Here is a 14,257-nt window from a genome sequence, read left to right as displayed (position 1 = left end):
TCCTCTTTTCTATCAGTGTGTATCAACTGTTTATAAAAGATTGTTGCTAATCTTAGACTATGCTACTTGCTGATGAACTTGATGAATGCATTTGCAGTACTTCAGTAACCCTCCTGTAACAGCCTCTTCTTCAACTTCTTGCAATATGAACCTTCTGGACAAATCTGAATTATCACATGCCACACAGCCCAGGTTTGCTCAATGGCATGCTGCCATAATTATCATTTGTTAAAGAGCCTTAGGACTGCTAGGAAGAAATTTTGTGTGAAATGGATGATGTTTATGACATCCTTCAAATAAATTTAACACTCAAGGCTCCAAGCGTAAATTACTAAGCAAAATCAGAAGCAAAGGACTATGAGATGATCTTATACAGAGTCGAAAGTAACCAAAATAGAAGTTTCTTCAGCAAGTAAGACTTTTGCCAACTTGTAATTTTTTTAGTTTTACAGCCTGATGCATGGCATTGTTGAACCAGCAGCTATATTAAGAAAAGACAACATGAAATAAGTACAGGAATTCACCCAGTCATCATGGCTTAGCTGAACTCCCAGTGACTTGGTGACCTCTCTTGCCCTTTGCTTACTTTTAATCCAGAATCCATCTGCCTTTCTTCAGTTGCTTCTGCTAAGTTTTCTATGTCGTGATCATGTTGTGAAGAACTTTTTGGTGGTGTCACATCAGTGTTTGGACCTTTGGATCAAGTGGAGCTCTCTACTCAATTTTTCAGGTTACCATTCCTGTGTGTTTGCTATGGTCATGTTGCATTAGAAAGTGTGTGTGTGTGTGTGCCAGTGCTAAATCCATGGCTCCAGAGTGTCTTTATGTAATAATCTTGTCATGTTGGAGACCACGCCACAGTATCATGGTGTCCATGTGACCTAAAGTGTGTTAGGACCTCCTTACAGACAGGTCTGCCATGATGTCCAGGTCTTGTTTCCCCTTATGCATCACAACAGTTTAAAGTGGTATTGAGGAAAACTGTTGAGCCATATGTGTTTTTGAAAGGAGAAGCAATGCTGAACCAATGTACAGCATACAGTGGAAAGGAGACCAATATTATCTGTAATACTGCCTGTACTCTGGAGCTGAGCAACTTCTTAAGAACTGCAAAGGGATTTGTGCACGTGTTCATTAATTAATTGTAATTTTTTACTTATATCTGTGCTTTTTGCAGCAAGCACTATATTGCAAACCTGATGCCATGCTTGCTCATATTGTACAAAATAACATGGATAGAACGTCACTCAGCACATCTAAATGCATGCCTGTATATGTAATCATCATCCATATAGTCACACATTTGGTTTTCTCTTATTTTAATAATGTTACAGTGTAGTGGCATGGCTGTGTACTTTTTACATTCATTTGAACAGGTAAAATCAGATCATTTATATTCTATTGCACATACTGATATCCTTTTTTTTTCCCATTTCCTATAGCCAGAAATAATGAAAACTGGTATTTTGAAATTAAGAATTTCATTATCCAAAAATACCCTTAATGCTGACATGCATAACTGGTCTAGCAGAGAAAGCATATCTGATCCAAGTCATTATCAATTTTTCTGTAATTACAATGCCAGTGTAAAAATGAAGCAACCTTACCTTAGCTCAGGAGAGTCTTTTTCCTCTATGCCAGGCAGTTTCCTCTCCTCATTCAACTGAAAAGGGAAAATCCACTTAAATAAAAAAAATAAATACTAGAAGAGTTAGGTGTTTAAGGAGTTCTCATCTGAACTGCTGATCCACTTGTTTTTAGCAAATTGCAAAACCCCTCAATCCAGCAGTAGCTCAGAGGGACTTTTGTCTCCTCGTGTGTTCTGTGGGCTGAGAATCTGCAAGAATAAACCTGAGACGGTGCTGCAAGAGAGAGACAGCGGGGGGACCTTGGCACGGAGTTGGACCAAACTCTAAATATAGCCCAACCCACTTTCTGTGCAAGTCTCTTCATACGTTGAAGGCAGATGACCTTGTCGGAAAACTGACCTCCCAGTATGTCACTCTCTTAGTAGAGGGGATCTGAGGGAGCAGAACTGCAGCATAAAGGGACAGAAAAGCAATCAACCATCTGCATGCAGCAAATGAATGTAGGTATGAGCTCTTATTTTCATGGTAGTTAGAACCGATTGACTCATAATGTGCTTTATTTGATCGTTTAGGCAAATGAGCCGCATGTCAGTTCGCGAAAGGCCTGTACAGATGAGAGATTGCATTGTAATTTGTTAGTCTTAAATAGAGAGCACTGACAGAGATGACAAGCCTGATGCCTTTCTTCCTCTAAAAAACCTTAATGCATCAGAGTGTGCAGTATTTCCCTAAAAGCTTCTGACTATAACAAATTATCCTTCCTTTCACTTGCTCTTATAATAAGCAAGACTATTTGGAAAAGTGAGTTAAATCCACAAATGTACATTCTAGCACTGTATAAATGTGAGATGCTAGGATAGGATAGCTTGAAAGGGCATCAGAACCTGCAGTATCAGAGACCAAAGTGCACAGAAATGTGTAGTATATACACAGGAGGATGCAAAAGAGTAAGAGGCATAGAAACATAACCCTGTGCCTTAGATAGAGAACTGTTTCTCAACAGATGTTTTATAATCCAGGGAATTTGCCACTCTAACTGTGTGGCAACATGTCAGGGTATTTTGTTCTTAACCTGAAGGAGAGTTTAACTTGATATGCATTAACCTGATACTCTGTCAAATGGAGACCTGATACTGCTATGTCATATGAAGGCTTCTAAATAAAAAAAGCTGCAGAAATCAGAGCAGCTCAAAGTGTCAACTCTCATGTTCTGTGTAAAGATGGGTAAGAGAGTTGGGATAAAAGATTGTTTGCATTATTGTTCTTTAGTGGGATGTATTTTTAGTGGTGACGTGTCTGAGTGTATGCTACACTATATGCATGCATGCAATTTTCAATATTCTGAGAGAACATCAGGACTGTGATAACTCTCTACTATAGATTTGCATGTCTGGAAAAATATCCATGAGCCAAAAAGGTGGAAATGGTACCAGTAGTCAGTAAAGTTGCAATGTATGTCCATGAACAATGAGTTTTACTGTTAAGTTTTTGTGAAGTGTGCTATATATCTTTTTTAATTGCAGCCTACTATTTTTGGCAAGTTCTACTGTGTAATTTTATCATGATCTATAGACTTGAAGTCCACAGGATCAGCCAGGCCCTCTGTATTACCCTCACAGCAAGAACTACAGCTGTGAGCCACAGCTGCTTCCCAATTTAGGGAACAATAAAAACTATGAATCACTGGCAGTATTGAGGGAGACATCACATCTGGGCTGCATTCCTGGCTTGAACTTGCTTGTAGTCAGACCTAGGCTAAAGCCGACCCATTAAGTAGATTTTTGGATTTATCCAAGTTCCTCTTTCCTCCCAGTTTGCCTGTTTCTTCCACATGAACAAGAATAAATATTTGATAGAAATGGATATTATAACAAATGAAGGATGCTGGTGTTTGATTTTGAAGGGAGAACCTGAAAAATTAACAAGTCCACCTCCAGACAGATGTATATTGACTTATATCCTAGCGCTGTGTATGTAGTGAAATTCTAATGTGTGGGTCACCAACATCATTAAATACTGATCACATTGTGCTGTCTGTGCTCCAGAGTGGTGTCGTCATAAGATCCAGACCAGCCCTACCAATTCCAGCTCCACAGGGCCACCGCCGCTTCTGCCTCTCTCTTGTGCTAGGACTATTGAAATCACCACAGATCACTTCATTCAGACCATGGAGATGAGGGTAAGGGAGGAAATATACACTCCTTCCCAGCATGAGGAGTATCCATTTCACCCTCTTTTTCACCAGCTTTTCACCCTCAACAGCAAACAACTGGAGCAGCTTCCATGTGTGATAGATCGGTAGTTCTTAGAAAAGAAGAAATCACAGTGTTTCCTGTGTCCTAAAGCACAGAAATGGTCACACTTGGCCAGGAGCTGTGACATGCAGTTCTCCCATGTGAATACTGTGGAGAAGGGGTGATTTCTTGCTCATACAAATAATACACTGGTTGGCTTTGGGCAGGGAGTCTTTGAGGAGGCCTTTACAGAACGATGCAGTTTGTGTGTACAGGTCTCTAAATGTTGTGTGACCAACCCCAGTGAAGTGAACATCCTGAAAAAGGGGGAAAAGGCTTTAAGAGTGGTTGTATGTGTTGGTCAAGATGGATGACAGCTGTATACATGCAAATTTTCTTTAGGATGACTTTTGCATGATTTTACTGCCCACAGCACCAAGAGGGAAGTGTAATAGAGTGTCAGGCCCTAGTTTATGCCTAGCTTTTTCTGGGCTCTTGTGTTTTCCTGATTATGCTGGGTGGTCTTTCTGCTTCTTTGTAGTCAGTTTTTCCCTTTAACTGCCCACTTTCTTTGGTATCATTTCCTCTGGAATAATTTGAGTCTGACTTTTCCAGAGTGCAATCTGTTTTGTTCCTCTAATGCATCTGTTGGTCTTGAGATTTATTTCAAGCCAGACTTGTGGGCTTCTCCCTCAATACAGTTGCACATTCTGTAAATAGTTATGTGTGAACAAATTTTTCTTTTGATTAACCCCATATTCCTAGACACTTGTAGTTGTTTAAAGATCCCACAGAGCATTTACAAGGTGAGATTTTGAACCATAATGTCTCTCCCCATTTCCAATGTGGTCAGTTGTATTCTGTTTCTCTGCCTGTCAGAGCTGAATAGCTTTCTTCTATGAGCATAAACTGTTGCACCATATTGCTGGCATCCTTTTGAGTGGTTTCTGAGCTGACTGTATGGTATGTAATGTTTGGCATTTATCAAGAAGAGAATCTCTTATTGCAAGGTTAACTTTTATAATGTGCATCCAGTTGATTTGTAAACACCCAAACCGCCATGCTACTTACAAACCAACAAAACAGTCTCCCACTTCCCATCTCTCTAGAAAAATGCTTTTAAACTTAAGTTGGAGATACAAGGCGATTATTAGAAGTTCCAGCAGAAAGGATAGTTTTTGAGAGAACAAAAGAAAAAGAGTAGACTGAAGCGACTTGTGGATGTCATCTCATTGTCTCGTCTCGTGCCATTGCTCATGATATCATTGTCAAAGGGCATTAGAGCAAACAACAGACCTGATTTGCACCTCATGCTGAAGTATTATAGTATCTTCAGGCTCTGGTTGCTCTTGTTTGGCAAGCCTGTAATGAAGGAATTAAATTGCATGCCAAACAGTAAAAGGGCCTGTCATGTTCCTAACATGTCAAATCTTTGTGTTTGCCCTTCACATACTATGGGGTTTAAAATCACAGTGACTAAATGAATGTTGAGTTCTCACTGCTTGCCTCGGTGATGCCATTATTCATTGTGTAAGGCAGCGGTAGGATGTCAAATTCAACCTTTGTCATGCAGGTGAAAAAGTTATTATTTTTTAGAAGTGACCTGCTACTTTTACCTCTGATCAGTCATGTTTTGTGATTTTTCTACCGTGTTTCTGTCTTACAGGCACAATATAAAAATAAAAAAGTTGAATTATGAATAGGACTAACTTGTAGCAATACCACAAGCTGGGCCTAACCTTGATCATATAAAGTTTACTCTTCTGTGCTTATGTGTACAACAGAGAATTTCCTCTGGTCTCATTTTTTGATATGGCCTTTATTTTGTCTTTTAGTTCACTCCCAGTCAGCAAGTCAAGATATGTAGAAAATTAGTTTGGAAGTACTTATTTTGCATATTAAAGGAAAAACATTTAAAAACGGGAAAGGAGAGGTAGTTTTAGAAATGTATTGTGTGAGATCCTTTGCATCACAGATAGTTATGTCTGTGAGCTAAAAAATGTTTATCATATCAAGGCATAGTGAAAATAACCTTGATATTATTCCATTAAGACCAGTTCTTTTTTTTAATTTTTTTTGCTTGAATGGGCAGTGATTTTAATTTATATTGCCCTTCAGTGTAAGGAAAAGGAACCTAAACTGAGTATCCTGTCGCCAGATTTATCAGGCAAAAAGAATGGTTCATGGTAGGTGTGCCTTTTGAACTGCCCCAGAAAGAAGTTTGCATTTTTATAAGAATATTGTCTTTGCCTTTGTAATACAAGTTTTGCAAATACTTAGAAATTATTCCGGGGAATTCCTATAGACTATTTACAAAACATTCTGGCTTGGCACAGGTTTAGGCTGGGTGGAGTGTGAAGAAGCCTATGCCATCTGAATGTTACCTAATGGGACAAAATTGAAGCTCTTTTGATTCTTTGATAGGTCTGTAACTGTTTCTGCTCAGTTGCTTATTGTGTGCCCTTCAGGTGTACCTCATGACTACACTTTAAAATACCTTTTTTTCCAATACCTTGGCAGGTAAAGTCTGCAGTTTAAGGCATCCTTGCAGATATGAAAACTTACTGGTGTGCTGGAGTAGGTCTGGTTTGGGAAAGGAGTCCTTAGTTCATAGAGATAGGAAGGGAAAAGAAATGCTGACACTGTGGTGGACTGTGGATGGTTTGGAATGATGGAGCTCTGGCACCACTCGTAATTATCATGGAGATTATCTCTGCCCAGGTGGAGAGGCAGCTCTAGTCTCTGCTACACCAGGCTGATAGTCAACAAGGGAATGGTAACTCACCGGGAATAGCCTGCAACAGAGCTTTATGCCCAGCTTCTTTCTTCCTAGTAACAATAACAGATACCAGTTCACTCACAGCATTCCCTCTTTAGTTCCAAATAGTCAAAATCCCCAAATATTTTAAGGTGTTATGAATGAAGGCACTTCATTTGATTCATTACACTGGTTTGCAAAGCTAAAATGCACAATTCGCATAGAAGATTTCCATTCAGCTGTAATGTTATGTCTTTTTATGAAATTAAATATAATTTTTTCATTTCTTGTATGTGTTCTTGTACTGATTTCTAAGACTAAATCTTGGTTTACTATATTGTTTTAAATTATTTAGGTACTATTTATTCAAGGAGCTAAGATATTTTCATTGGTTTTTTCTTTTCTGTAATCTGTCATCTAGATTTCTCAGTTTTGCTACTGCACATGCTGCATACCTGTGACAGGGAGAATTACTTATTTTTCTGAGGGTGCCAGGGGACCCTTTCTAATTTAGTCAGAGCAGTTTGAGAAATGAAAAGGGTACTGATGCTATTGTAGCTATTTTTGATGCAATGTGGTGATCTTCCCCAAGGACAGATTACTTATGCGTCTAACATTTTTGGCTCATTTGCTACCAATTTCTAAAGTATTGTCATGGTAAATAGTCAGCAACTGGTCTGAAGAACCATATTAATAAAATATACATTCTTAGCCATTCCATTTGGCTGGTCTGGAAGCTGTAGCTATTGCTTGCTCAGTTGGCTTTACACCATGGGCTTCAGGGTATCTGAGCTATTATTAGGCTTCTCAACAGGAAACTTCAAAGCTGTCCATTGCCTGTGGAGAGAGAACTTGGAAAGGATTGTCCTGATAGACATGAAAGAGATCCTTCCTTTGGGATTAGCTGTGCTGGTGACACAGAGCTGAGTAAATTGGGATTTGTCCAGGAAGCAGTTTGAGCTGCCACTTGTACCTGTTGCTGCTGAGAACCACTGACTTCCACTCCTCCTTATTCCGCTGCTATGCGTAACCTTTCCCTTTTGTCAGGGAAGTAGTTGAGTTTTGGATACTTGAAAATATTATTCCTTTTTTCTTAGTTAACCAGCCCATCAGCCAGGCCTGTTTAATTTAAAAGACTTCAATCTGTTGTTTGATGCTCATGGCAGGACCTACCTGAGCTTCATGTTTTCTGCTGCTTCAAGGAGTGATACCATAGTGTGGTACATTAAAATGCTGTCCTTACTACCTCTAGCCCAGTTACTATCATCAGCACAACTTGCTGGCAAACAGAGCAAGGATGAACAGGGACATGGGAGCCGATTTTGCTGACAGCTGTTTCATTGTACAGAAATCTAATTGTCCTTGCACTGTGTGTACCTGGTGGGACGTGCAGGAAAGATGCACTGAGAAAAATTCTAAGTAGTGCATTGGCGTTAAGATTATTTAATCTGATTCACTGAAGATTTAGGCCAGTTTTTAATAGAAAAACTATGTAAAATATGGAGGTCTCAGACTTCTTTTTTTTTATTTTCTCTGACCTTGTCTCTGCCCCTTTCCTCCCAAAGAAAAATGGCAATTAAGATGGCTCAAGGCATGCCCAACAGTCCTGGCATTTAAATAAGCATGAAATATATTTCAATCTACTGAATTTAAAGCTGAGAGCCCTGAGAACTATTTTTCCCACACTTTGCTGAACAGCAATCAGTCTGTTTAATCAACCAATAAATAAAAATATTGCCTGCAAAACAGCCTGAAATTAATCCATCACAGCACACCCAAACTGAGTGTACTATGCCCACCTACAAGCACATACTTTCCTGTAACATATCTGAAACTAGAAAGAGAGCATAAGAAATACAAAACCTGTTTCCACAGTGTTACAGGGCCTTATGTTAAAAATCAGAAAACACAGCCTTTGTTTAAAGTCTTGTTTCAGATATGAGGCAAATTTAGAACAGTCAGAGGAGGATGGAAATAGGGAGGGGAAAAAGACAGTCATGTCAATAATACATTTTGTACAAACTTTGTTTTCATGTAACTGTAGTTTAGTACTGATACGTAGCCCTGATGGGAGCATAGGGTAGAAAGCAGGAATTTCTGTGCAGATCCAGAGACTCTTCTGACCCAGAGTGCATCCCTGATTGTGGGCAATGCCAGATACATTAAATAAAAGTTGAGAGATTCTCCATTTTGGGCATGTAAAACAGGTTCCCTCCAAATCTTGTCACAGAGATTAATTTAATGAACTTGTCCTGTGCTGGTTGTGTCACTGGGGGCCTTTGGGATACCAAGTAGAGAGGCCTGATCTCAGCTTCCAGATAAAAAAAACCAAACCCAAACTACAATCAAACAAACCCCCACCTAGCTGAAATCATGCCCTCACTTATCTTTGGGTATGTGTGCAAAATAATACTTTTCCGTTCCAAAATTTCTTTTTAATAACATTTTCATTGTTCCTACATTAGGAGGAGTTCTAAGGACCTTGTCACCCTTCTCTCTCAAAAAACTCTTTTTGTTCTCTTCGTATCCAGCTTTCCACAGCTGCCATAATTTCTGTCAGATGCCTTTATCTATATTTCAGTCGTGGGTTGGCTTGAACCACAAGTTGTGTTTTCCTAAGAATTTTAAGGTTGCTTTCAGGTGTAACTTTTTATTTGTTTGGGGGCATTTGGAGGTGTCCTGCCTAGAAGAGCTTCACTTTTTCAGTCACCGTTAGTTCTAACAGTAATTAATTATTTGTGTTGTGGTCACTGTAAGTTCTTTGTTAATAACTTCAGAGGAGAAAAGTGTCATGTGCAGGTCAGAAGTCCCAGTAATATTAAATCAACCTAGCAAATGCAAATTTTTGTGTACTGGCTGTTTTGCATGAATAAAATTGAATTCACATCAAAGCACATGTCACTACATCCCATATCATTAAAGTCTTGTCTCCATTTATATAAAATACTAGTACAAATAACCAAGGAAATATGTATTCTTTGTTAATATATTAGTTAATAAAGGTGATAATTAAAGGGAGTCAGTTAAATTATCTAAATACCCATGTGCTTTCTTCTGTGAATGTGTTTAAACACATAGATGTGTATGTATTAATATAGGTGTGTATATGTATATAATTTCTATACATGTTGATGTACGTAGATATATATGCATACATTAAATTTGAAAGAAGTTAGAAACCATCGCACTGAATGATTTTAATACATAATGACTGGAAAGCCCGTCAGTACATGCCTTGCCACTGATGTAATACCAAAGCAAAACACACGAAGACTTGTGGAATTCCTCTTTATTTTTCAGTATCTAGAGCATTACGTGATAGTTCTGATGCCTTTGATGACCTTGTGGTTGCACAAGGTCTGTCCATCACAGGAAAGCAGATGCAGAGGATCTGTGTGCTGAACATCAGCCCTTCAAGCAGTGCTTTCTGTCGGTGCCTGCCTGCCTACTCATTTGCACCTCAAGCGAGATGAAAGTCAATGTTGTACAAATCAATTTGCTTCTGCATTTGTGCCAGTTTATTGTTGAGGAAGGGTTTGGGCTTTCTCTTGTTCTGGCAGAGAGGAGTCTCCTGGGAAGCTTGATACGTCTCAGCAGAGCAAACAGTATTGATCTATTATGGACATGTTTGTCATCTATGAGCTTCTGCATTTATTTGCATCAAGTTATGATTTATTTTGTGAATAACCCCACTGACATCAAGGTAACTATTTGTAGAGAAAGGTACACTGTTTAATGTGAGAGTGGTTGGTGGAGTGTGGCATGTGGTATTTCGATGCCTGCAACAAAACGCTCCTGTCATCATGGGAGCTGACATGGTGTCACAAAAAATCACAGCTTGAAACTAGCTTGTCTCTTGACTGGGGTGTGGGTGGTTATTTCTGGAACAGATAAGTTCTCCTGTTGTATGAAGTAAAGATACTCAGGTACTGCAGCAAGATGCTCAAAATAGAACTGTTTTCACTGATGTTTTTTCTCTGAACCTTCGTCTGTACCATCTCCTCTCACTTCTTGCTGAAAGCAGAGAACGTTGCATCATGAAGTGCCATCCAAAACTCAGATGGGCAGTGAACAGGTGGTACATTGTTTGTCAGGCTATTTCAGAGCATGGAAACCATTTGTCCAGTTTTAGATTGCTATTGCTAGCAGTGTATCTTTTAGTTGTGAGAAAGAGAAGAGGTTATTTAAAACTTAGGCAACTCCTGTTCGCCTTTCAGAGCATGCCAAGTGGGATTTAAGAGGGAATGCTTACAGATCACAGGCAGCTTCCCCTGAATCTTTTTCATGGAATACTCATTTATTTCCAATATGAAACATTGGAAAGAGCTTGCACAGCAATTCAGTTCAGTGAGACAGTCATGGATATACTCTGGAATGGGTATCTGAGGCTCAAGCACAGTGAGAAGGAGGGATGAACAGGCAATTCTTATTTCTCTGTTGTACTTCATTTATATCATTTCTCCACAGCCTGCTTCGATGTAGTGTGTCCAGGACCCCAGGGGTGTGGAGCTGGTGTGTGTTAAAGCTGGTCACCCTTCCAGTAGCTCTGGAGTCAGGGCAGGTGAGGCAGAAGTCAATGATGAGCTCTTAAACACAGAAACTGCCCTACCAAAATACAGCAGAATAAATTTGCCATGCAGAAGGATGATACAGAGGGAAACAAGCCCTTGGTAATGCCAAGTGGTAGCACTGAGTTACGAAGACATCTTTTAAACTTTCTGGGGTAAGTTGAATGATGTCATTTTTCAGCATCTTCTAATGAAGTATTGTATCCGAGATACCAGAGAGACTGGAGGATGTAAGTGGCCACTGACTTTGGAGAGGAATACGCCAGGGAAGGAACTCTTGCTGTGCAGGAGCACTTGGACATCCTCAGGAGAACAGAAAGCTATTTGACCTCACAAACCTTGACCTTTCTCTCTTCCCCAGTTCACCTGCTGCCATGTGTTGGCTGTACAGAACTAGACATGTGTATCCACATGGGCTCAAGCACTGGTGTGGCCACAGTCCATTCCATTTGATGTCTGTGCCTGCAAAGAGGATGAAGCACATAGGCAGCTGAGCTGCAGAGTTCACTTGGTACACACATTTCTACATTTCCTCTGGATCTGGAAAGTGAGGACTTTTCTTAGTGGATTCCCATTTAAGATTTCAAAATACGTCTTCATCCTATGTTGAGATGCAAACAAGTGCTGTTATTTCTTCCATGACATTCATTTTGGTCTTAATTAACTTCATTAATATGTTTATGTAACCTCTTTCACTTACAAGTCTCTTAGTTGTACTGGACAGAAAACAAATGCCCTTCTCCATTGCTGCTGTTTCTGAAGCTCTTATTTTTTGCCACTAATCTAACCTATATCAAGTAAGATTTCATGACAAATGGCATCCATCCTGCTAAAACATTCACTGATTTTCTTCCCTTTTTATTTTTCAACTTTGCAATAGAATCATAGGCTGTTAAGGGTTGGAAGGGATCTTAAAGATCATCTTGTCTCAACCCCCCCTGCCATGGCCAGGGACCTCCCACTAGACCAGGTTGCTCAAGGCTTTTTCCAATTTGAACACTGCCAGGGCTGTGGCAGCCACAACCTCCCTAATCAACCTGTTCAGTGCTTCACTACCCTCACATAAAGAATTTCTTCCTAATATCTAGCCTAAATTTGCCCTCTTTCATTGTGTACCCATCTTGAGGCTGTAAATTTGCAACTTTGAAATACAGGAGATTACAATAGTGAGCAAGATCCTGTTGGGAAGAAATATTCCAGATACAGAAGTTTAATTAATTCAGTTTGATGAATGATAATGCTTCTGGCAATGATCAAGGAAGTAATTCAGTCCTGGGCAGAAATGTCTCTGTTTGAATATATCTCAAGCACTAGTATAACAGTATTAGAAGTAGCTGTTGCTGTGCATATATCTTTTCCCCAAAGTCTCTCTGTAGATAAAAAAGATGAAGTAGAGAATGAGTAAAGACTTCTGAATTTAAATATTTTTCTTTCAAAATATTAGCCTATTTTATTTTTGTGGATGTTCTGCTTAAACTTTGGGAATGACACTTTTGTCTTAATTATTACTGAAGTAAGAGACACACAATTAAAGTGTACTGGCAGGAAACGTGCATATATTTTTGTACAATAGAATGTTATCCCAATCTTGTAACTTTTCCTCTCTATTTGGTGTCAGTAAGGCATTTGGGAGGTTGGAGTGGGTGTTTTGTGCATTTTTGTATGTGCTAGTTTGGATTTTTGGGTTTTTTTCTCTTCACCTGCAAGACTTGTTTTAGCTGGAGGAAATTACTTATTTTAAAGAAGCGTCAGCAAACTTAGCAAGAAAGATGTATTTTTACAGTGATCCCAGGGACCATATTGTCCTTAGTCTTCAATAGCAGTGCTAATGCTTGTTTTGGTGTTTAGTGAAATAGGGCTGTAATTATATGTGGTGAATGCAGCACTACAGATCCAAGATTATGTGTTACTTGTTCTGAAATAGTGTGAAGAGATATCATGTGACTTAAGATGCAGTATATAAAAAACTTCTTTCACTGTTCACTGTTTAGCTTAATTCAGTGGAGGTTTTGGAAAGATGAGGTATTTCCACCTGTGATCCTGCAGCTGGCACCCACTTTGCAACATTCCAGAAAGAAAAGAGATATTGCCTGCCAGATGTTATACTGTGAAGATAAGAGGAAGCTTGGGACTTTTCTAAGAATAAATTTAAAGTACTATTGTTCTAAAAAGGATAAAAAATTCATTACAGCTGTATTTATTGCCAATCTTGAGGTTGTATTAGTGTGGCAACCTTTCAGCTGAAGATTTTTTCCCTTTTTTTGAATGCAAAAACAGATGGATTGGAAAAACAGTAACAGAAACTCTTCTTTTTTTCTCATTAGATCCCTCAGATGATGAAGGTGTTGAGAAAGGAAGTCATAACAGGACAGCAACAGATCAAGATGCAGATTCCAAACCTCCTGTGAAAACGAAAAGAAAGCAGGTTTGTAAATTCAGTAACTGTTTAGAGTGCAAAAATGATAATCCATAGGGAAATGTAATCTGCTGTTCAGTAAAGGAGCAGTTCTCTTCACTCTATCTGATCTGCTCATGTAGTAAGAATTCTTTTTAATTATTTTGCCTTGTTTAAATGTGATCACATTCAAGTACATTTCAATAATAACCTCAGTCTTGTTTTATGTGAGTTCAGGTTGCCAGGCCTGTCTCCTACTTTTTGAGTGTCTAGTGATAAAAGCCTGGATGGTGCTACCGAGTGTCCTCCTGTAGACTCTTTTCCCTTTCCCTGCACACACAAAGTCTGGAAAGCTGTATTTATATGTTGTACAGCTTCTCTGCCTAAGCATGTCTCCTGTGCAAGGTTCAAGTGAGGAAGAATTTAGGTCTGCCTGAATTGATGTTTTCTTCCTCTTGCACTGCTAAAGCTTTATTTAATAACAGTAAGGAACTATGTTGTTCAGTGTTACATGGAGCATGCCAAAGAAGAGGCAACTTCAAGAAAAAAGTCATCTAGAGGTCATCTGACTTTAAGTTTCTTGTTTGAAGGTAAATTTATTCTGCCTTCCTGATACCATAAGGGATAATCGACTGAGTGGCTGTCAGAGAGCTAAAATTGCTTTGGAAGCTGTCTCTCCTTGAGGTTATAGATATTAATTTAGACCTCTAGAT

General features: G+C 39.1%; 2 protein-coding genes across 5 annotated transcripts in view; one reads left to right on the top strand and one right to left on the bottom strand.

Annotated features, from left to right (window-relative positions):
- Nucleotides 1–1,817, bottom strand: part of LOC139680995 (filamin A-interacting protein 1-like) — a 122,621-nt gene extending 120,804 nt beyond the window's left edge. Inside the window, exon 1 of the mRNA XM_071574079.1 lies at nt 1,608–1,817. The gene's annotated coding sequence lies outside the window, so the exon portion shown is untranslated. The remainder of the gene's footprint in view (nt 1–1,607) is intronic.
- Nucleotides 1–14,257, top strand: part of CMSS1 (cms1 ribosomal small subunit homolog) — a 225,945-nt gene that overhangs the window by 191,538 nt on the left and 20,150 nt on the right. For all 4 annotated transcript variants that reach the window (XM_071561221.1, XM_071561231.1, XM_071561213.1 and 1 more), the window contains one exon: nt 13,474–13,574. In XM_071561221.1, coding sequence (XP_071417322.1) covers nt 13,474–13,574 — 101 coding nt within the window. The remainder of the gene's footprint in view (nt 1–13,473; nt 13,575–14,257) is intronic.

The sequence above is a fragment of the Pithys albifrons genome, chromosome 1, assembly GCF_047495875.1.
Source record: "Pithys albifrons albifrons isolate INPA30051 chromosome 1, PitAlb_v1, whole genome shotgun sequence".
Lineage (NCBI taxonomy): Eukaryota > Metazoa > Chordata > Aves > Passeriformes > Thamnophilidae > Pithys > Pithys albifrons.
The sequence above is the reverse complement of the archived record's forward strand: the minus strand, read 5'-3'. Positions and strand labels throughout refer to the sequence as shown.